At 36.4% G+C, this 23,346-nt stretch overlaps 1 protein-coding gene across 5 annotated transcripts in view; it reads left to right on the top strand.

Annotated features, from left to right (window-relative positions):
• DMD (dystrophin) overlaps positions 1-23,346 on the top strand; it is a gene marked incomplete at both ends in the record, with an annotated part of 1,256,016 nt that overhangs the window by 646,600 nt on the left and 586,070 nt on the right. For all 5 annotated transcript variants that reach the window (XM_080362523.1, XM_080362521.1, XM_080362520.1 and 2 more), the window contains one exon: positions 18,813-18,963. In XM_080362523.1, the coding sequence (XP_080218649.1) occupies positions 18,813-18,963 (151 nt within the window). The remainder of the gene's footprint in view (positions 1-18,812; positions 18,964-23,346) is intronic.

Here is a 23,346-nt window from a genome sequence, read left to right as displayed (position 1 = left end):
AGCTTTCCCAAATCTTCATACGTTACCAAGTTACATGACGCCTGATCTAGGCAAATGCCTGAGAAGTAGTGGAGCTACTGCAGGTGGGCTATTTCTGTGTGACTAGCAAAGGTGGAAGGCTGCGCAACATATGCCCACTCTGGATGGGACCCACCCACCTCAGCCTTAATAGCATTCCATTTGCACAAATCTTTTGCAGTTGGATTTTACATTAGTACTGTTTGAGTTAAAAAAAATAATAATATAGATATATTTATTTATATATATATATATAAGACTATTGATCCAGAGTGACACACGGATTCTGAATGGGAAGCCTGAATTTTAGTCCTGGGTTCTTACTGCATGACTGCTTTTGCCACTTAGTGGTAAAAAGCACCAGAAACCATGACTACAGTGGTGTACTAATCCTTGAATATAAACATTTTTTCCTAGTCACCATTTTTGTACTTCAAGTATGTTTTGAAATGTAAATTACGCACTGAAGTCATCAGTACATACCAGGCAAAGACTGAAAAATTGAAATAAAGCCTTCATATGTATATATACAGACGAGTGTACATATGTATATTGCACATACACAGCTAAACTATTGTATGGAGATAGTCGTTGAATTAATTTACTATTAGGAAAGAAAATACCAAAATTAGTTGAAGTTACACAGAAGATGTTAAGAAGATTTCACTTGTTACAATGAAGAATCTTAACAATTAGGATTAAAGATGATTTTAGGGATTCTCCTTTTAATACTCTAGATATTGTAATATAAATGGTGTGTTGTATGTGAGTTCTACTAATATACAGCTCCTTCTGTCATCCAGTTTTCTACTGAGACATATTTATAGTAAGTGGAATAAATTAATTACAGAACCATGTAATACAAGGATGTAATTCCATCTAGTAAAACCCCCTGAAGTGGAGCCTTGAGATGTTTTCCATGTAAGGGAAACAAAGCATAGGTAAGTAGACTTTTCCCTGGGGGTAATGTCCAAAAGTAAGAAAGATTGTTTTATTCTTCTACAGCTTGTTCAATTGAACCTTTTCCTGACTAGCACAGAAAGCAGTAGGATTCCTTCTGCCTTTCATCTCCCTTGCATTCTTTCGTATGTATGTGTCTGCAAATGAGTGGCACCTTCCTGCCTAATTTCAAGCAAGCTAAACACCTGCTCTGCTTTCTTTTAAGTAGGTATAATCTTAACTTTTGAATTTTCAACAACATTTTCTTAAAATCTCAGTCTACTTATTTGACCTTCTATTGTTAAAGAAACAATGAAAGTAAGATTTCTCTAAGAAATATAAGGCAGATCTTGGGGTGACTGCTATGTTTTTATTTGTTTACTTAGCATGATGTGCACAGTCAGCTATTTCTTTCTTCTACAGTTTTGTACCACTTTCATAATAATTTCAGTCCACTCTATACAGATGCTTCACTGCAGAAGCCCCATTAAGATCCGTATGGTTCTTTGCTGCTGCTGAAATGTCACTGTGACAGTCACTAGATTTACCTGGGACTAAACCAGAAATAATCAGAGCCCAGAGAACTACAAATACAGCTTACTAGAGCTTGATCAAAAAGAACTTTTCTTCCCTAGGTAAACAACTTAGCTTGTCTTTTCCCATAGTGATTTGGGAGAGATCATTTGAATAGGAGAATGCTGTATTGATCCCCAGGAACTGGCAGGAGACCAGGAGCCTTTTAAAAAATACTTTAAGGGTTTTTGTTTTGGTTTGGTTTGTTTGTTTTGGTTTGGTTTTGTTTGTTTGTTTTGGTTTTGTTTGTTTGTTCGTGTTTGATTTTGTTTTTTGTTTTTTAAATCTATCTGTCTGTTATCTTGTAAATGGAACTGTGCAGCACGCCTCCCTCCCCAAAAGGGGAAGCTGTGGTAGCTTAAAGAGCTATTTGGCTGTCACTTCTTTATCCTTGTGGGACTATAGCTTTGTGTTTCCTAGTTACAGAAAAAAGTGGAATAAAGTATCTGCGGAAAACCAATTGCAGGAGCTTCCACTGCAGTTAGCTGGTTAGTGTGGTGAGTAAGAAGAGATTTTCAGGAGTTTCTTTAGCACTGCAGAAAATGCAGGGGGAATCTCAATATCTTCTTTGTGAAAATCTGTTTCAGTGCTGTTTTCTACTGATAAGTGAGTGTGTACCATAGAACTGCAGTTATGCAAAGTCTAAGCAAAATGTATTGATATTGTGGAATTATTAGTTATTTGCCCAAGCAGTGTTGGAAATGGTAATGATTCTCTTGTAGCCGCTGGTAGTTCACGTCCCATGAATGGGACTGGGATATTGGATGGTCTTTCAGGGAGACACTGCCTTTTCTTTCTGTCTGCTGCTTGCACTGCCATTTCTCTCTGACTTATGTATATGGCAAGCATATCTGAAGAGGTGGAGAAAAACTGTGTTGCTAAGCTGGAAATCCCTGAGATGCCAGCCATGGAGTAAGGTGGCAAATATTAATAAGGGCAGGTGAATTAAAACTTCTTTAGTCCCTGTTTCAAATCCACAGTTTTCAGTTGTACTTTTTTGCTCGTAAGAGCATCTCATTTTTTTTTCCTGTGAAAGCTGAGTTGTTCATTGTGCTAAATATTAATAATCATAGAAGACATACTTCCTTCTAGCAAAGAGGTATCAGTACTGGAATATATAAATTTATCTTGTTCCAGCAGAAATATTACCACTTCTTTCCCTATGTGTTGCTTATAGCCTTCTTCAGTATTCTTTCCTGCTTAGATTTTCTTTTCTGTAAATTTAATGAAAGAGTGAATGTTGCCGCAGTCCAAGCTATCTAGTTGTTGTGGTTTGAGGAAAAGTGTAGGTTTTCCTTGAATATTTATTTCCAAATTCCAAGCTCCTTGATTTTATGGACAAATTAAAATATCTGCATTAAATTCAACATCACCTGTGTTCCATAACATTTAAAATTCTTGTTGTGGATATTGGACAGTTTTCCTAGAAAAAATTATCAGGTTTTTTTTATAACACAGAAAAGCTATAACCCCCAGGGACTGCAGCTGAAGAAAGAAACGGGCCAAATGTACATAATTCTAAAAATGTTCTTGGGCTTAATCTCTCATAGTGCCTGATTAATGGATTTGTATGGCACAGAGAGGTGATAAAGACGCTAATACTCTTATTGCTGTAAACACACCTCCAAACTCAGTATGTGCCAACTAACATGGCCATGTTTGCATGTTTAAAAGAGGAGAAACTCCGTGCTGCTGCCCAGCTCTTTATGGTAATAAAACACTCAAAGCTTTCTGCTGTGATATAATACTGAAAAGATTTATAGGTGCTAATTTTCCTACAAAAGTAGGTCTCTCTAAGACATCAAAATATGAGTTATGAAAACTTAACTTAGTGAAATATGCACTACAAGTATTCTGTATATCTTCATGTATTGCTTTTCTTTGGTTAGTTTATCTACAAAGAAGGAAAATAAGCTTTACTAAATGGTTAGGTCACAATAGCAGTGGCAAAGTATGGACATTTTTATCAAGTCTGTTTTAATACACCTGACAGTTCAATTAACAAGTATTAACTAAAACTATATCCAACTGGGACACTTAATAACTAGAAATTAATTGTAACTTCTTAGAAATCTTATCTTTTCCTATTCATCATGTCTTATACTTGGAAACTTACTATAGTTCTTTAGAATCATAATTGCATGTTATTGTACAAAAATGGAAAAGTTACTGTGCTCTGATCAGAGGAAAATGGCATGGTCATTATATTTTTAAATATAGCTCTAATATTTCAATGCAAACTTTAAATGAAGCAGTAAACAAACTTATAATATTGTTATGACCAATTTAAACACTGCTAATAGAACACATAACACATATATTCTACTCATTACTTTCTGTACTGCGAGTGAATAAATATTGTTAAACTGAACCAGTCAGTTTTAAATGAAGCTTATTTTTAAGTTCCATTTCAGACCTTTTATTTTGAGATTAATTCTCACCATCCAGTGGGACTGACACATGGACTGTATGAAAGATCAGAGCCTTGTTATTTGTGAGCTTCTTTCCTCTGATAAATGGGCTATGTCTGTTCAGCTTCTATTGATTCTTGCTGCACTGCTGTGTTCCCAAAAGAGTAGATTTTGGTTTGGCTTCTATGTTAAAAAAAAGATGGTTTCAGGTAGGAGATAACTGAAGACAAAAACTACACTAAATATGACCTTCAAGTCTGCTTCAATTATATTCTGCTTTTTTCCCTCTGGTGATTAAGAATAGGGTGTGCAGTGCAGACTTTCCACTGCCCAGAAAGATTTATGAAGGCCTTTGCAGCAGTAGCTGACCATCTTAATTGTGCAGAGCTGGCCTCTAGCATCACCTCAGCAACATTTTTTTAAATTAATAACCTGCCTGCGTAACTTGAGCTACCTTCATGCCTGTTTTATTCCTTAAGATCAATGATGAACAGAAATAGAAGAGTGATGTGAATAGACAGCCATAGTTTATGCCTCTGAGAGCTACCTCCAAAACTAATGGTGGTTTTCTGGAAGCCATCCCATCCAGTCAGTATAAACTTCCCTAACTGAGTTGGATCAAGTGCTAGCATATACTTGCATTGCTGACTCCACCCTTATTTGCACCCTGGCATGGCTTCAGACAGCCCAAATGCGGTCTACGTGTACAGAAAACAGTTCTACTATCCATCATTATTTCTATTCAGTGGTAACAAGTTGAGGATTCTGGCTGCCCATTCAACTTCAGCAACCAAACAGATGCAGATAACTCTTTCCTTGCCTGGAAATGTGCTCAGCTAGTTTTTGGGCAAATAGGTTTTGGTCTCTGAATTTTGCATCAGCATATTGGATTTTCAGACCATGTCATGCATTTCTCTTTAACTTCCAAAGACAGCATGCTACAAAACTCCGAAATTGTACTGTACAAGCAAGTATGGTGACTGGAGTTCCTTCTTCTGTACTGAAAGACAGCTCATTTCTTAAATTAGTACATTCAGCGTCAGAGTCACTTCTTAGCAGTCTCTTGATCAAGAGTGCTTAGAATACTAGAGGATCTGAATTATGTTATCAAAAGTGGGATGTTGAAGACTATATACCCCAAAGCACTCTGGGGCTGTCAGTTTTGAGAGTGGTCATGGACAAGGTGACTATAAATACATGAGCAAGCATTTGAAAGAGGAACAGGTTGCTTATCAATATTTATCAAATTCCTGTTGAATCTGCTAAACATGTTAAAGCTCACAACTCCTTGCTTTCATATGGCTTTGGGCTCCTTTTGATCAAAAAACTGTTGGACTAGACAAAACACTAGATGCACAGGATTCGCTTTGTCCTTTCTATACCACATTCAGAGAACAGGTAGAAATGTAAATGTTTGCTTTGGATATTGCTAAGGTTGAAAGTGTTTTCATTATCAAGGCAATCAGTGAATACGTATGTCCCTGCAGTGTCAATATACTTGTACATAGCACTACAACTCTACTTTCCATATCTGAATTTAGATATTTATAATATCAGTTCTCTACATTGACTATAAAGGAAGATTAAAATGACCAGATGGCTTTCTGAGGTACATTGAGGTCTATCTGATCAGATAGATTTCAGTCCCAGTTGCTATAGAGGTAATTTTGTGCAGTTTCTGAGTTAAAAATTTTTGCAACTTTGTGATCTGAAAAAGTCGCAGTAACCCTATTTTCCTGATTGAGGTTATTTGTCATTTATCCCTTCTTGCTGCAAAGCTTTCTAATCTGGTGTATAAGATGTTAGAAGTATAGCATATATAGTGTATACACATGTGTATTCATCTATATATGATAACAATAGTATGCATAAACATATACGTGCATATTTATATAAGAAATATAGTGTGAATATATATGTAATGCTGGATAACATAAGTCCTATTTCTGGATCATTTAATGTCAAACATGATACTCTGTGCCTCTTTTTAAAGTATACTTTTCTGATTACAGATATAAACCCTTAATGATGTGGACTGTTCTGTTTCATAGGAAAAATACTGCTTGCACCTCTGTTCATATACCCCTACTTCATGTCCCACCTTTCAAAAATCTGACCATTCTGTTCTTTTTTTTTCAGTAAAGGAGAAAAGGATGAGGGTGGAACTAAGCTTGAATTAATTTCTTTGCCAAATCATAATTTAACAAATTAAATAAATTATAAAATGACATAATATTACAAATCATGTAGTCAGCTTGGCTGAGCTAATAAGGGTAACTATTTCTTACCTCTCAATTTGATCCTGTGTGTCTACACAGCTGTATTTCAGTTAGAAGATCTGAAACCTCAGGTCAAGATGCCAGGGCAACATACACTGTCCATGTGCAGTAAATTGGGTCCATGTAAACACTGTAGCCAGTCTTCAGGGATTCCTGGACACCCAGGCTACCCGGCCTGTCAGAGTGTGAAAACCTGGTAAATCGCCACTCGAAAGAGTACAACAGTAATTAAGCCTAAAAGCAGTAGCATGCTGCCAGAATTGCCAAGGCTGGCATGCTGCTTTGAAAATGCATTTGAGATTCTTTGTTGCATTCCTTGTAACACATACATTTGGAGTCCACTTACCAAACAGATGCATACTGGCAATCCTGGGAAAAGACGAAGGGAAGGTGTTCTGCCTTTAAATCAGTACAAAAACTAAGATCTTTTACTGCTTTGTTACTTCGCGTTATACAATTATGTAACCCAGAAAATGTGTCCGTGTGGGCATGCTCCAAATCAACCACATAAAAAGAAATTAGATTATCATAAGCAAATGTAGTTCCAGGTCACAAAAGAATACATGGGGTTTGTCATTAGAAGATATTATTTTTCTAACAATATATTACACTAACTTGAAAATAAATGACAAGGCAAATGTTCATTAGGCTTATAACAACTTACAGGCACTTTGCTCCAGTCTTTAGCCTCTAACTTCATAATTTTACAGGGAAAGTGAAAGCAATTATATTTTTCTCTGAGTTATCACGATGCTGAGCAGCCTATTGTCTACTTCATGTTATTTAGAATATAGAATAATAACTTCCTGATATTGACCCTTTTAGGCAGCTGCACATTGTTCAAGTTGTCCTTGTTCCCACAATAATATGTGTTAGCCAAATAGCTTTTGCTATTTATTCACAAAGAACCAATCCCTAACATTCTGTGATTCTGTGTGATTCTGTGAACTACTAGCATGACAGGATTTATTTGACAGTGTGTAAGGTCTTCCATTACTTAAAAGACTAATATACATAATACTCTGAATATGTATTTTTGTAAATTAATACATAGAATTAGCATATATCTCTTTATAGATAATATATACTTGTACATATATATAAAATCCCTCATAACCATCCTATTAATTTTTGAGCTTTTAGATGGTGAGAGTTGACAATGTTATGGTAAACTTTACTGTTCAGATACTTTTCCACAAAATGCACTGTATTTTTCCTGTTTATCCCAAATACTGCAAATATTTTACTTAACTTCATTCAGAGTAGTTAAAGGTAAAACCCAAGTTTTTAAACGCCACCACTCTAAAAATACTTATTATGGTTTAATGGTACTGAAAAATATGTTTTCTGTGTATAGTAGGCGGTTTGTTTTGTTTTCTGCTGTACTAACTGGTATCAGATTTATTTAAGATATTTTGTTAAATATGGGAAAGATACTGTATTTTATGCAAACAGGCCCTGTATGACTCAGAAATATCTCCTATATCCAATGTGATGCATGCTCCGTTGTATTAATACCTCTTCTTTTCCCATTCCTATTATTTCTGTAAGATTCATCAACATTTTATTTTCAAAAAACATAACTGTTTACTATATGCTACTCTTCCAATAAGATCTAGTAACAATTACTTGGACTTCAGTTTCTCATCTCAAATAAATTTTCTAAATGAAAGGGAAAAAAAAAAAAAAGCAGCAATCACTTATCAAAAAGGCTTTTAAATGACTGAAAAACTCTAAAAGGGAAAAAATACCCAGTGCAAATGTAGGCATCAGTATCTTAAGAAGATAATGCTAAGCACTCTGTTATTACTATGATTTTCAGGGAAACAAGGAAGTCTAATTTTCTTATGCCAGTGTGTATATTTCTGTTCAAATCTGCCACACTTCAAGTGGGATAAATAACATTTTTCAGGATCAGGGAGCCAATATTCAGTATTAACTGGTGTCACCAGTTTTGTGTTATGCTTACTTCTCTAAATCCACCATTGTAGGGGGATTTTGAGGTAGGCAGTGGATGCAGAGAATTGAATAAGACAATTTTGGAGGATAAATCATGTGTTGTTACAGGCTGAACTAAGAATTCTGTTGTTGGAAATCATAGGATTTAATCAGTTTGTAGTAATTACAGGGCAGTACTGAGAAGATGTACTGTAATATATACTTTCAATTTTACATTACACATACGTGTGCTCTGGGCCACCAATTGACTAACATAGTTTTTTAATTTATGATTTATAATGGTAATTTGGAGAATTTATGGGAGCTGGTCTCCCCCAACTGGTTATGGCTTGTCAGTTCTCTGTAATTCTGGCTCTTACACCTGATTCTGTGTCCAGGCTGTAGGTACTATAGTTCCTTTTTATTAATTTAGTCTTATGATTTAGAACACATTCAATTTTTATGAAATTATTCTAAGTCAAAAATTACGTATCTCATCACGCCAGCCCCCAAACTGGAAAGAAAGCACTCAGAAGTGCAGTAGAGCAGGCACCACGCTTGTGATCTGGCAGCCAGACACATTACGTTGGAATACACCATGTGTTCAGTGGCAAAACCTGGGAGCCAGAAGCTGCTGCCGGGTTTCACGGTATTGACTTAGATCATATTCATGAGATCTGGGCTGGGATCTCCTGCTTGCTGTGTTCTGTCTCACACTGAAAAGAAATGCACACCCTGGATTTTTCTATGATGAAACCAAGCTGGAAGAGGTGCTCTCCAAGAGCCAACCTAATGCTAATGGGTGCTTGATCCATCGGACATGGGTGCAGCTGGGCAGGCCAGGCAGGCTGACACCCCCTGCCAGAACATGGCCGTGTCCTCTGAGCCAGCTGCCCCACCTTCCAGCCACTGTCCTGTAGTCATAGGTAGTAGGGTTTTGAAGGACAGTGGAAATATTTGCTCAGTGTGTTGTTTAAATAGCAGCATGCAGGCTGTTTGAGACTTCAGTCTCTGATGATAGAAGAGGTCACTGCAGCTGTGCAGAAGGCATGTCTGAGAATGTCAGGGTGCAGCGATGCTGGGGTAAGGGGCTGCAGTCAGGGACCTCTCCCAATGGTCCCACCACGCCTGGAGGTGTTGAGCAGGGCTGGGATGGGTGCAGTGAGCAGGGTATGCTATGGGCATACCTACAGAGTAGCCCAGGTCAGGGCCTGAGCTTGAATGTGGCTCTGAAGCACTGGGCAGAAACCCAGAGAAGCAGTTTCTCACAGCCATTTCTCGCCATGTAGCTTGGCTTACCAAAGTCCAGTGCCAGGTTACACTGCTGTGACACGGTAGAGCTGGCCTTAAGCAGGTCAGATCCCCTGAGATGGGTGAAGGAGCCTGGACAACCTGGTGGGCCCACAGTGCCCTGACAGTCAGAAGTGAATGTGATTTTTTTCCCATATTTCATTTTTTTCAGACGGATGCTACCGTAAGGTGGCATCCTGGCTAGAAGTGCAGTGTATGTTTACATCCATCACAAGGAATGAAATGTGTGCATATCCTTCACATGCAGGCAGAAATGCTAATTTGAATTTCTGTAATACTGAGCCAACGTTCTTTTGATGCAAAATGCTTCATTTGGGGATTTCTTACCATGGCATTTTTTGATAGTTTCACTTTGGCAAGCTATGACATTTATAGTTTTATTACCAATTGCATTAATAATTTATTTTGTATAAGGAAGTGGCAATGTGCTACTCTCTCACCTATGTCTCAATCAAGTACCTGCTTTAGTAGGTGGGTTGGACTAGATGATCTCCAGAGGTCCCTTCCAACCCTTACGATTCTATGATTCTGTGATTCTTTATTTTCTCTAGGGAAAAGTTGTTACCTGCTTTTAATCCTGGTATCAAGGAAAAAAAGCTGGAATTTCAAAGTTCAAATTCATATTAATATTCATAGTAAATAATCTTATTTAGTGTGGAAGAAGAATATATGTTTTATAAATTATATGGAGTGAGCTTTTTAGACTATTGACACATGGCATCCATTAGAACAAAATGGATTTTTTTGGTGTAATTATTAACTGTAAGTGGTTATTAATTGTATTGGTCTCTCATGCTTCATAAAAATGAATTTGCATGTCCAAAAAACAGCAATGACTCACATGATTTTGCTTTTTCACAGTTAATTTGTCATTGTCTTTGGTACAGTGATTGACACTGAATGGTATGGTATCAGTAACTATATGATGGAAAATTAAGCTTCAGACTACTGGGTCAAGAACAATAATGCAATCAATACAATTCAAGATATTAAAATGTTTATAATGTAATTGTAATTTATAAAGTTTCTAATTTATATGTGATGATGGAGGTGTTGTGCAGAGCTGGGACGGGTGCAGTGAGCCTGCTTTCTGGGAAGAGGAGAGAAATTATGTTTCGTAACAATGGATGGCATTATGTTTATTTTTGTTGCAGTTTTTTTTTTTATTTCTAATCATTTGCTGTTTTGTGGGTGAAAGGCATGTTGCAGAGGTCTGAATAGAGTAGGTACAGCTGAGTCTTGTCCCAGAATGGACCTACAGCAAAACCTGGGAGCAAGATCTAGGTGTAGCAGTGTCTAAAATGAGATCATTACTTTTACTCCTAATGCAAAGAGGATATGTAAATTAAATAGAAATTAAGCACTCAAAAGACATTAATTCAGTGAATTAAAATGAAAACATCAAAACCTCTGAAAATAGGTTAGCTGTTTCTTTAAACAATTTAATTGTAGAAGTTGCTTGACAAAAACAAGTTTTCGTGTTTTATTATCTCTAAATATGGCCTTAAGTATTAAAGTTATGCTCTCACACACTAATACATAATTATTTAGACTACTTTGATGTTTTGTGTATTTTTATAAGGTGCTAATTGTGCTGAATCAAGTTGACAAAATTGCATAATTTGTAGGTTAGCATTAGCATAATCCACAGTACATTGTTTAGCAACAGTATAGAAATGAAGTTTACTGAATGCTTTTCTAATGTGATGAATAAGAGTGCGTATCTCTAACAATAATAATTCCCATGACATAAATCATGACTTTCAGGAAAATGTATAACTAAGAGTGTCCTTTTTCATGTGGGCCAACTATATGTGAAGTTTTGCTAAAGAAAAATGTATCATAGGAGTGGGTTTCATGGTTTATCAAGGAATGTTATCAAAATATCAAGGAATTAATACATAGATACAAAATTAAGATTTGGTTTACAACAAACCAGTAGCCTTTCATACCCTGTCTCAAGTTTGTGATTTTACTGTATTAGAAGGTCTTTCTTTCCACCTTTGCATGATTTCTTAAAAACGGCAGCCTTGGGACATGGAACATCAAATTTAGTCTCATTGTATGGAATTCCACTGACAGCATATCCAAATAGACTTGCTATAGCAAGTCAAATCCAAAGGTTTATTAGCATGATAGTCTTTGAAGGAAGAAAAGCACCAGTATTTTTATGGCTTAATGTAAACTGCGCTGCATGTTACCTTAGCAGTTGTCTTTGGTTGCTTTTTTGCTTTCTTCCTTTCCAGAGGCAAAATAAATCCATTATTGTCAGAGGGTGTAGGTAGGCAACTAGGAAAGCTAAGGCCTCCTTAGAATTAAACCTGGTGAGAGGGGTCAAGGACAACAGGAAGAGCTTTTTCAAATACTTGGCAGATAAAACTAACACTAGAGGCAATGTAGGCCCACTGATGAACGAAGAGGGTGCCCTGGTGACAGAAGATACAGAGAAGGCAGAGTTACTGAATGCCTTCCTTGTCTCTGTCTACTCTGCCAGAGACTGTCCTGAGGAGCCTCGTACCACTGATGCCCCAGAGGAAGGCAGGACAATGGAGGAGTTTGCCTCGGTTGATGAGGACAGGGTTAGGGAGCAGTTAGGCAATCTGGACATCTATAAATCTATGAGTCCGGATGGGATGCACCCACGGGTGCTGAGGGAGCTGGCTGAGGTCATTGCTAGACCACTCTCCATCATCTTTGCCAAGTCTTGGGAAATGGAAGAGGTGCCTGAGGACTGGAGGAAAGCAAATGTTACTCCAGTCTTCAAAAAGCACAAGGAGGACCCAGGTAACTATAGACCAGTCAGCCTCACCTCCATCCCTGGGAAACTGATGAAGTGACTTATCCTTGGTGCCATCTCAAGGCATATCAGGGATAAGAGGGGCAGTCAACATGGCTTCGCCAAAGGGAAGTCGTGCTTGACCAACCTCATTGACTTTTATGAGGACATAACAAGAGGGATGGATGATGGCAAAGTGGTGGACGTGGTCTGCCTTGACTTGAGTAAGGCATTTGACACAGTCTCCCACAGCATCCTCACAGCTAAATTGAGGGAGTGCAGTCTGTATGATCGGGTAGTGAGGTGGACTGCGAACTGGCTGAAGGGAAGAAGCCAGAGAGTTGTGGTCAATAGGGCAGAGTCTAATTGGAGGCCTGTATCTAGTGAAGTGCCTCAAGGGTCAGTACAGGGACCAGTACTATTCAATATATTCATCAATGACTTGGAGGAGGGAATACAGTGCACTGTCAGCAAGTTTGCTGATGACACAAAACTAGGAAAGAGTGGCTGACACCCTGGAAGGCTGTGCTGCCATCCAGTGAGACCTGGACAGGCTGGAGAGTTGGGCAGGGAAAAATTTAATGAAATATAACCAGGGTGAGTGTAGAGTCTTGCAGACTTGTAGAGTCTGGGTAGGAACAACCCCAGGTTCCAGTATAAGTTGGGGAATGACCTATTAGAGAGTAGTTTAGGGCAAAGGGACCTGGGGGTCCTGGTGGACAGCAGGATGACCATGAACCAGCACTGTGCCCTTGTGGCCAGGAAGGCCAATGGCATCCTGGGATGTATTAGAAATGGGGTGGTTAGTAGGTTGAGAGAAGTTCTCCTTCCCCTCTACTCTGCCCTGGTGAGACCACACCTGGAATATTGTGTCCAGTTCTGGGCCCCTCAGTTCAAGAAGGACAGGGAACTGCTGGAGAGAGTCGTGTGTAGGGCAACAAAGATGATTAAGGGAGTAGAGCATCTCCCTTATGAGGAAAGGCTGAGGGAGCTGGGTCTCTTTAGCTTGGAGAAAAGGAGACTGAGGGGTGACCTCATTAATGTTTACAGATATGTAAAGGGTGAGTGTCACAAGGATGGAGCCAGGCTCTTCTTGGTGACAACCAATGATAGAACAAGGGGTAATGAGTACAAACTGGAACACAAAAGGTTCCACTTAAATTTGAGAAGAAACAACTTCTCAATGAGGGTGCCAGAGCACTGGAACAGGCTGCCCAGGGGGGTTGTAGAGTCTCCTGCTCTGGAGGCATTCAAGACCTGCCTGGATGTCTTCCTGTGTAACCTCATCTAGGTGTTCCTGCTCCGGCAAGGGGATTGGACTAGGTGATCTTTCAAGGTCCCTTCCAACACCTAACATTCTGTGATTCTGTGATTCTGTGATGTGCTAATGAGAAAAAAGGAAATTGCTCCCTCAAGCCATTGCTTAGCACGTTCCCTGCTGGAGTGTCAGTGCATGTAGAAAAGATCGAGTCAGTGTGCAGTTTTTCACTTGTCAACTCTACCGTACTCAAGGCTACCTTACTAAGTGTCAGAGCTCATGCACAATGTTTATGCCCTTTGCAATGTATATGAGTCATACATTGTAGTCTGGAGTCCATACAGAACCTTGGCTTCAGGTTACCCGCTTTTATCATTTTATCGAGCATACACTAAGAACAACAGGAGAGGAGGACACATCAAAGAGGAAACACTTCTCAAGTATCAGACAGTCATCTACTCTCCACACCATTTTTGCTTACACTTATCAAAGGGGGAGGGATTAAGTAGATGAAGATACAAAGGAATGGATACATTGTGTTTTTTTAGCTCAATGCTTTGTCTCTGGCAGCAGACAGGGGTGGATCCCTAGGTAAGAGAATACAAGTTGTGGTGCCTGTAATGACACCTCCCTAACCTCCAGACTGTGTGCCTGGGGAGTCCCGAGACAGCCATTGTCATTCTGAGTTTTCATAGTCCTCAGGGAATTTCTCTTTTATGAATTCACTTCCGAATTTTTACTCTCTACATTCTGCTGTGCGAAGACTTCAGCAACTTAGCTGCTCAACATTTTAAGTTAATTAGCCTTCTCCTTTTGTGGGTTTTGAACTTGCCACCTGTTAACAGTATTGCAAGTGGTAAAACAAACAAACAGAAGCTTCTTTGTTTTAACATTTTAAAATTATATTTAAAGTAATACTGTGTGTAAAAGGATGTAATACACAGATTTAGCAGGGGATGAGAGCACTTAGATAGTGCCAGGGAGGGAGGGATATCTGGTAACAAACAGTGTGAGCATGAAGCTGCATGGTGATGTTCCCTTTCACTCCTCATTTTGAATGGACCTGCACCTGCCATTGCAGCAACAACTGCATTTTCTCTTTTTGTTGTAACAGCATTTAAGTACTATTGACCACTGAAAGAGCACTGATTTTTGGTGGATTTAGCTTTCTAAAAATTTCCCCTATTTTATACTCATGATCCTGAGGGTAACAATTTATTTTAAGACATGAGAAAAAAACACTAGTATTTAAACTTCTACGTTTTAAATATACATATGTTCTCACTGCAACTTTTCTCTTTTGTTCTCCTTGCAATTCTTATTAGCCAAAACAAAGGGAGGAAGAATGGAAACCGAGGGAAGATTCAATTTGCAAGTGCTGAAATGCAAATTCAGTGATACTAGTATCAACCCTTACTGAATTTTTGCATTTAAGCTGCTGATAAAGTTCCTCATGCTGGGAAGAGTAATTTCATTTTGTGAGGAACAGGAGGAAAGCTATTTTAATATAGTGTCCAAAATAAGAAACCATACTGGACCAAAATAAATGGATTTTAACTTCTATGTTCTAGGTGATTCCTTTAAATATAAAATAAGATTTTCTATGTAATTAAGACTAAACATTTTTTAAAAAAAACATGTGTTTTCAGTTATGGTTTGACTCATTTTGAAAAATAAGATATGAAAAATGTAATGAATTATCAAAATCATTCTCATAAATACATTAGATGAGTGAGTATGGTTTTTAACTGGATCACTAGTCTGTTTGCAATATTGCTAAGAAATGCAGCACATGGCAGTTCTTGAACAACTCCTGTGTTCATCTGTAGCTAAGCAGAATGGTCATAAACATTTACTAAATGTATTTCTTTGAACATAACTTAAACATATAGATTTTCACTGTTATTTTAGTCAGGTTTCAGAATAGCAATGAAAAGTAGACCATATTCAAGCCTGTGGCTTGAAAACTGTGATGTCTCCAGTTGGCATTGCTTGATAAAGAGGGAAAAATGCAAAGGACACAATTGGTAGGGCAAAGGTAGAAACACACTGAGCTATCTGAAGAGGGTTATACTATATGAAAGGAAGAGAACATGGAAGGAAGCTACAGTGCTATGTTATAGCAGTATGAGATATTTGTTTACCATAACTTTTTTTTTTGTAAAAAAAGTGTTTCAAATGATACTTTTCCCTAATGTATTGAGCAAGAATATTTTGTGTGCATGAGCTGTACTTGTTCTTGAAAGATATTTTGGTAGTACTCATTTTGATGCCTCAACAGCAATATCCCACCAACAGCTTGTGTGTAGAAATTACTACAAATCTCTGTATCTATTTTTCATTCTTAAATAGACACAATTTTTATGTACTGATTATTTTGTATTCGGTCTTTCTAATGATTGCTTAGGTGGTTTATACTGGGTTCCGGAATAAAATGTAAGAGAATGGTATTTAAATAACAGCTTCACAGTATAATAAAATCCTACTACAGGTTGAAATTACAGGGAACAAAGAGACTTATGTCAGCTTCTGTGGGAAGCTATCAGTAGATAAATGCTTAAAGGAGTCTTTCCATAAACCACTTTTTTGATTTTGAAGTCCTTTTTTTCTTGAATATTTTTTAGTTTTAACTAGTAAGATTCTGTATACTGAAAGTTAAGAAGGATTGTTTTTTCCCAGGCTGCATTTTTCTCCATCTTTGTCTATCGTCACTGTTAATGGCATAACTAATCATTTGGTCAATCAGTGCTGAGCTCTAACACCTTCTTTGCTGTGGTTTTATCAGATATATCAAAATCAATAGAATAAAGTTTAACTGATCTATTCTGATAGTTTGTTTGTGTCCATTTCCAATGACATTTATGGAACACATCATATATTAGAGTGGTTTTGAATGCATGTTTGGACTGCATAGGACTAAGCAGTAACTATTATTTTTTAAATTAAATGAAAGTCCTGGTGTTTAGCAGCTATTAACCTCAGGGCCCATGAATCAAGTTCTGCTTGAGGAACGAAGAGAGTTGATTCACAGTTAAAGGACTGCTGTTCTATGCAGAATTTAGTCTCCTCTGTTCTTTAAAATATGTTTTAAAATTTTTAAATTGAATAATTATTAGTTTTCCTTCAGCATTTTGTGACCAACTAGTAAAACAATACTTTTATGTCAACAAATTTCTGTGATTAAATGATTTTCTTCTATTTTTTCTATTTTATTCAATTCTATTCTATTCTAAAAATATAGTTCTATTATATTCTAAATATTCCATTCTGGTTTTAAATAAATCATTTTCCTAGATTGTTATATGTGAGGTTTGTCTATGCCTTACATTTCTCTATCTTATAGTTCATGTAACAGAATAATAAAAAGTCTGTTTTTCACTGCTTGCTGATTCAGCTCTATTTTGCATATTATTTATCCAAAGTGATTACCATATGCAGTATGTCAGAAGTAAGAAACCTGCATCTTTATATGGGTGTGTTCAGCAAAATAAATCTTTGTCTACCAGAAAAGGAGGTCTAGAGAAGAGTAGTATATATTCTTCTGTGGACTGTATGGTATGAAAAGTTTTCAAAATGTGAAAACCAAGGTGAGAATATATATAACCAACAGAAGAGAAGGAAAACTTATGCTTTCTTTTAAAAAAGAAAAAAATCATCAGTACAATGGAAGGAATGGTCTGCATTACCTAATACATGATTTTATTTGGGGAATTAAACTCTTTAACATTCAAAAAATTGTATAGTTTGTCCATAAAGAACCAGATTACTTCCTAGAAAAATAATTGAGCATCTTTGGTTTTATCCTTTAAGTATACCCTAAAACCTATTATAATCCCTTAAAGGAGCATTTTATTAAACTAAACAACAGTAGCATGTTTAATGATGATCTACTAACAAAACATTCTAGCTAATCTCTGATTAGTGATCACATTTCAACAGCAATCCAAAGCACAAGATAACTGAATTCCTTAAAATACAGACCATAAAAACAACACCACCACCACAACAAAAAAACAAACCAAACCAAAGCAAACACCCAAACCACACCAATTCTGCCTTAATTTCATTTCTTTAGTGTTCAACAGTGGCTAAGGCAAACAAATCTTGAACCAGAAGATCAATCAGTCACTCTGGACAAAAACGGATTAGATCTTCCCAAAGTGCCAGAAGTATTTACAGGGCCTTTTTTCTAGTGAACTGTAGACTTGCAGAGGAAGTAGTAATGTTTTTCATCCTTGCTTATTGTACAAAGCCCTATTTTTAAATATTTTCATTTTGTTTCAATCATTCTTGTATTTCAGGCATTTTTGGTTTTGCAGGACTATATCAGATAATGAAATTGGAGTGAAACATACATAGAAAGAAGGGTTTAATAAATTATCCCTTTGCACAACATAAGCAGAAATTCCTTTAAAGAGAGTTGCATTTTTCATTTTGCAATGATAATAAATTGACATTTCTGTCCATTGGAGAGGAAGACAAAGTGAGTTTCAGTAAAACTAGAGCAGAATTGTAGTATGTGCCTGCAATCATTTGAGTTAATCTCTCACCACAGCAGTTTCTATTAAAAAAAGTAGTCTTTTCCATCTGTATTACATACAACATTAGAATTCATGTTTCTACAAAACAAAAAATCCTTGAATCATAATAGGATCATGGGACTAGAGTTGGGAAGTAAGGATTTAAGAATATGTCCACTGATTTTTCATCCTTTGACATATGAAATGGTAGGTCAGATGCATTACAGATCTTCTAAGCTATTTTCCTGTTGAAAAGGGCTCTTAAAATCATTGTACAGTCACAACATAGAGCCAGTATGTTAGCCAGCAGTGACTATTTGCAGTGTTGGTAGCTACAGCTACAGGTGCATTTAGAAGCCTTTTATCATAACTTGTGTTTTCTTAATCCTAGAATCTAAACAGAGAGGTATACCCAGTTATGCTGGGGCCTGTGGGTATTGTACCTATGACGTGAGCTGTGTGGGTTAATAAAGCCATCAACTGAAAACATGTTTGGAAAACAAAATTCATTTGAAACATTGAGTAGGATTAAAAAGTTGATAAGACACTGATTTGTGACACATAGGCTTAATGGTAATTTAACTGTTCAGAAGTACTACCGTGTTTCCATTTGATATAACTGTTAGAAATGTTAATACATGATACTATCAACAGAACACCAAATTTAACCTGAGACATCCAATGTTATAATTTTTCTTTCTTTTTTTCTTTTCTTTTTTTTTTTTTTTTTCTGTAGTCAATAAGTAAAGTATCAATAGATAGTTATTTCATCTCCTTTTATACTTGCAGGCGGTTTGACAGATCTTTGGAAAAGTGGCAGCGTTTTCATAGTGACATGGAGAGCTTTAATCATTGGCTAACTGAAACTGAAGAGAAGCTGTCTAGAGCACAGATTGAGGCTGAAGACGCGGGTCATGAGAAAACCAACCAATTTCTCCAGGTATGATTCGATTAACCCATTTCCTGTTTTTCACTAGTGATTAGAAATTTGCAGATCTGGGTACCCTGTACAGTTTTGCAGTTTAAATAAGGAGGAATTCTAGTGGTAAGTGGCCGGTGGCAATTTTGGTCAGACAGTTCTGTTGTTCTTGTTAACTAAGAATTTTCACCAGTTTGTTTTAAAATACATTTTTTAAAGCAGTAAAATATAGGATAACATGGTATACTGTGGTACTTCCATGTTTACGTACCTGTTTGGCCTTTTTATAAAGGGCTTATTAATTTCCATTTGATACTTATGACCAGCAGAAGTACCAGACTTAATTTCAAAATCTTGCGGAAGTAATATGATTAAACATTGAGCTGTAGTAGAGATATCTACAAGCTATGCCTTGCAAGTACCTCTTATTTTGCCTATTTCATGTTTTAATCAAAGAACCCTGAGGATGCTTTTTGTGAAATGCAGCGTGACAGAATAGCCACTTAGTTCTTATATGTCCAGTTCCAATTTGTATGCTTTTTCATCTTGCAAGCTCTTTGAGCACCATAAGGAAAATAATAACTCTAGTTTCTTGGTAGTTTATTTCATTTCCCTCTTGTATGATTGAAATGGCAATGGGTATGAAGAATGAATTCTAAACTGATGTTTTGCAAGTTGATAGGTTCAGCTGAATAACATGGCTTGACTAAACTTTGGATTCTTATTATAAATTATTACCTGTGCATAAGAAAAAAAATCTGTTAAACTAATTGGCATTTGTACATTTGAATTGCTGGATTGAATTACTGGATTTCAGGTTGAAAGAAGTTAGGTCTGTATAATACTAAGGTCCAGTTTTGTTTCGAATGCAACGCTAATCTACTTTTTGGCCTGTAGTTAAAAAAATAAATAATGTTTTTTGAATTTTAATGTTTAAAGTCACTTTTTTAAGATTTAGGCTGCTATTTCTTGACTGGAAAACTGTGACCTGAAAAGGAAACCAAATCATGCTGTGCAAGTACAAAAACAAAGATACAACTGTTAAGTAATATCTTATATTAAGCTGAGGTAGTTAAAATAGCAGGTAAATATTTTTCTGCAAATAGCTATCAATGCCTTGGACTCTGAAAAAGTCTAAGATCTGGCTGACAAAATAGAATGTCATGAAGGAATTAAAGATGCTCTTTATTATGCACGTAAAAGGTGGCAGAGCTCATGCATATTTCCCCTGGGATTTTGTCTTCCTTTCTCTGTCCACAGTTTTAATCATTTATTTGAAAAAAACACAAAATACTAAAGCAAGACACAAGTATCTATGTGACAAATAGTAACACAGTGTCACAAACCCTTACCCTTTCTTCTTTGTGTCTGCTCCATCACCCTTCTTGAAACTATTCTGGTATCCTTGAGCAGCTTCAAAAGAGCACTTAGGAAAAACAAAACCAAACCACATCTGTGGAAAAAGCATTTGTATCCTTTTTACTAACCTCTTTCTAAAACAATATTTTCTCTCTGAGAAGAGGTTGATTTTTGAGAATGCCCAGACCAAGGTAAGATGTATTGTAGATATTATATATGCGCTAGGGGTGTAGCACATTTCACAGTCCCAACAGATTAGAAACATTATTTCCTTGTCATCACTAACAAAGAGGTTCATACTGAATTGAACATCACACTGAAAGACTCTGAGATAATGCCTTGCAGAATCTTAGATTTCGGTGTAGAACAAGACTTCTTCTGTTTTACATTCCCCTTTGACCTAGCCTCCCTCTCATCTGTTATTCATTTGTTACGTTCTTATGCAATATCTGAGAATATTTTGAACATATGTCTGCAGAATGGATTTCTACTGAGATTTTCTTTTTGCAGCCCATCTAGTTATTTTCTTTCCCTTTCCTTTTCCCTTTCCCTTTCCCTTTCCCTTTCCCTTTCCCTTTCTGTTTCCCTTTCCCTGTCCCTTTCCCTTTCCTCCCTCCCCTGCATTTGTTTCTCAAACATTTCGTTAGTTCACTATAAGAGACAAAACTCCCTTCCTAATGAAAATTTACTTAGTGTGAAAATATTCCACCTAACCTCAAGAATGTAGACCTAATGTTAGTTAACGGTTTTTGTGAAAGAATGTTTAGTCTGAAATTGCATTGTTCCCATTCTCTTTATGGGTTCTTTATTTTGCTGAGTCTTGTTTGAAAAGTATTAGGTTTCAGTGAGGCTGACAGAAGAGATCATTAGAATTTTCATTAGGTAAACAGTAAAAACAGCTGAGCATTTTGATTTACTTTATTAGCAACTTGTTTAATTAATGAGATCATGCTGCTTAGTGAACCATAATCAGAATTAACAGGATTTGTTTGAAAATGCTTTCACAAGCAAGTGAATAATCTTGTATTCAACAAGGAACTGTCTTAGAAAAAACTATACAAAACATTCAGATGTGTAATACTATTTCTAGGTAGGACTACTTCGGAAAAGTAAAGATTAATGTGTTCATTAACATCCATTAAATACATAGAGTCAAATGTTAATGTAAAATGAAACAATCAACAGTATGACTGGGTGATTATGTTAATTATAGTTTAAGGGGTAATTACATTCTTTTAGCTGTATTTGGGGAGGGAAAGTATGTCCCTTTTTGCTGCACAATGGCATGATATTAAACAACATTTATACATTATATATCATGTAAATGAAACCTAATAATAGAATTGTTTCGTTTCAGATAATGAATACTTGAATATTCTTATTGTGAATTTTTCACTAAGACTTTTTGAAAGCAGAACTTGTGCTGTTGAAAAGAAATATCAATTTCAGGTTTTTTTTAAAATCATGATTGACTTCTCTTACAGTTTGGAGACACAGAATTTAAAAGGATGTTTTACAGATAGTACATCATATAATCCCTTTGAAACATCCTGAACTCCGTCTTGAAAGTAGTTAGAGAATTTTTTTGCTCTCATTATTCAGAATGAAAGGTTTTTCTGTCTCTTCACTCCTTAATGCTTCACAACTTTAACTTCTTCAGCTTCCTGCATTTGCACTTAGTTTATTTATTTTTGTGGCAAGACTGAGATGTAGTTCAGTTTTAACTACTCCCCAGTGTTTATCCTCTTCTGTTCTTATAGGCTGCGGTCATTTTCCCTGTTGGATCTCATTTGGTAAACTAAAGCCCCCATTTTATAAACTACTTTCATATAATAGCTAGACAACTTGACTCTTATTTTCTGTGCCTGTTCCTCTTTCTGGAACATGAATTCTCAAAATAGCATACCACTATCCAAACTGAAATGCCATCCATACCATCATCAAGATAACTCAGGTGCTGTGTTTTATAGTTGGATCCTTACCATGGGTGAATGTTAGATATCATTTGCAATCATCTATCTAAATTATTTTATAAATATTTATATTTTTTGGCCTTACAGCCAAAATCTACATTCCACCTCATATGAAAAAAAAAAAGGTACAAATTGTACTACAAATTAATGCCAAGTTAATATGCATCAAAGAAGCAAACAAGAATGAGTGTTGTGAGGGGGGGAGTGTATTCATGTGCCATAGATAAGTGCTAAAAAGACAACTACAAAAAGAGCAATTCTTCGACATTTTCAGAACTAGACTGTCAAGTTACATTCCTGAATCATTACCTGAGAATTTAAAATTAGTATTCCTATTTTAAGAATATAGAAGATCCAGAACATTTGTTCTTTACACTGGTATTAAGAACTGTTCGGCAGTTCATATTTAGTGGCCACTTTTGAATTACAAGTTTAACTTTATTATTTTAGGTGGTGCGTTTTTGTTTAAAAAAGTTAAGTAATGGAGTTCTGGGTCTGAATTTTTTCTGTTCTTGATGTTCATGTATTGTGACTAGTCAGTGATGTGTACTTCCCCAGTAAACAGGCAAGGCCTGGACTTTATAGAATTTAATTGTTTCAAAAATATTGCTACTACATAATTATTCATTTCTCAAGTATCTACTTTCATTTATGGGCATAAATATCAAGGATATTATGTTCATCTTTTAAGGTCACAGAGGACCTTAAATAATCAGTAAGATTTTGAAATTATTGGGTGGTGGCCTTATTAATTATACTCAGTCTTCTGAGGATACTATGGATATAAAAATTGCTTGTAAGTTACAGATCTCTCTTAAATTGTTCACACATTGAATTTTCTAGAATTTACATTTTAGAGTACTTACACAAGCCTGCAACAGGCTTGTGAATGACTCATGCCTTCTCCAGATCTTCCTTCTACTGCACTATAGCGTCAAGAACTCACATTTTTGTCTTGTAGATGTTTAAAGTAAAAAGATACAGAGAATAGAGGCTTCAGTGCTGAAAGTCATGGTCATGCTAATACTTTCTCTCTTTTATATCTAAATTGGATTATATGGATGTTGATGAC

This window comes from Nesoenas mayeri (assembly GCF_963082525.1).
Source record: "Nesoenas mayeri genome assembly, chromosome: 1".
In the NCBI taxonomy this organism is placed as follows: Eukaryota; Metazoa; Chordata; class Aves; order Columbiformes; family Columbidae; genus Nesoenas; species Nesoenas mayeri.
This window is presented reverse-complemented; position numbering and strand designations above follow the sequence as displayed.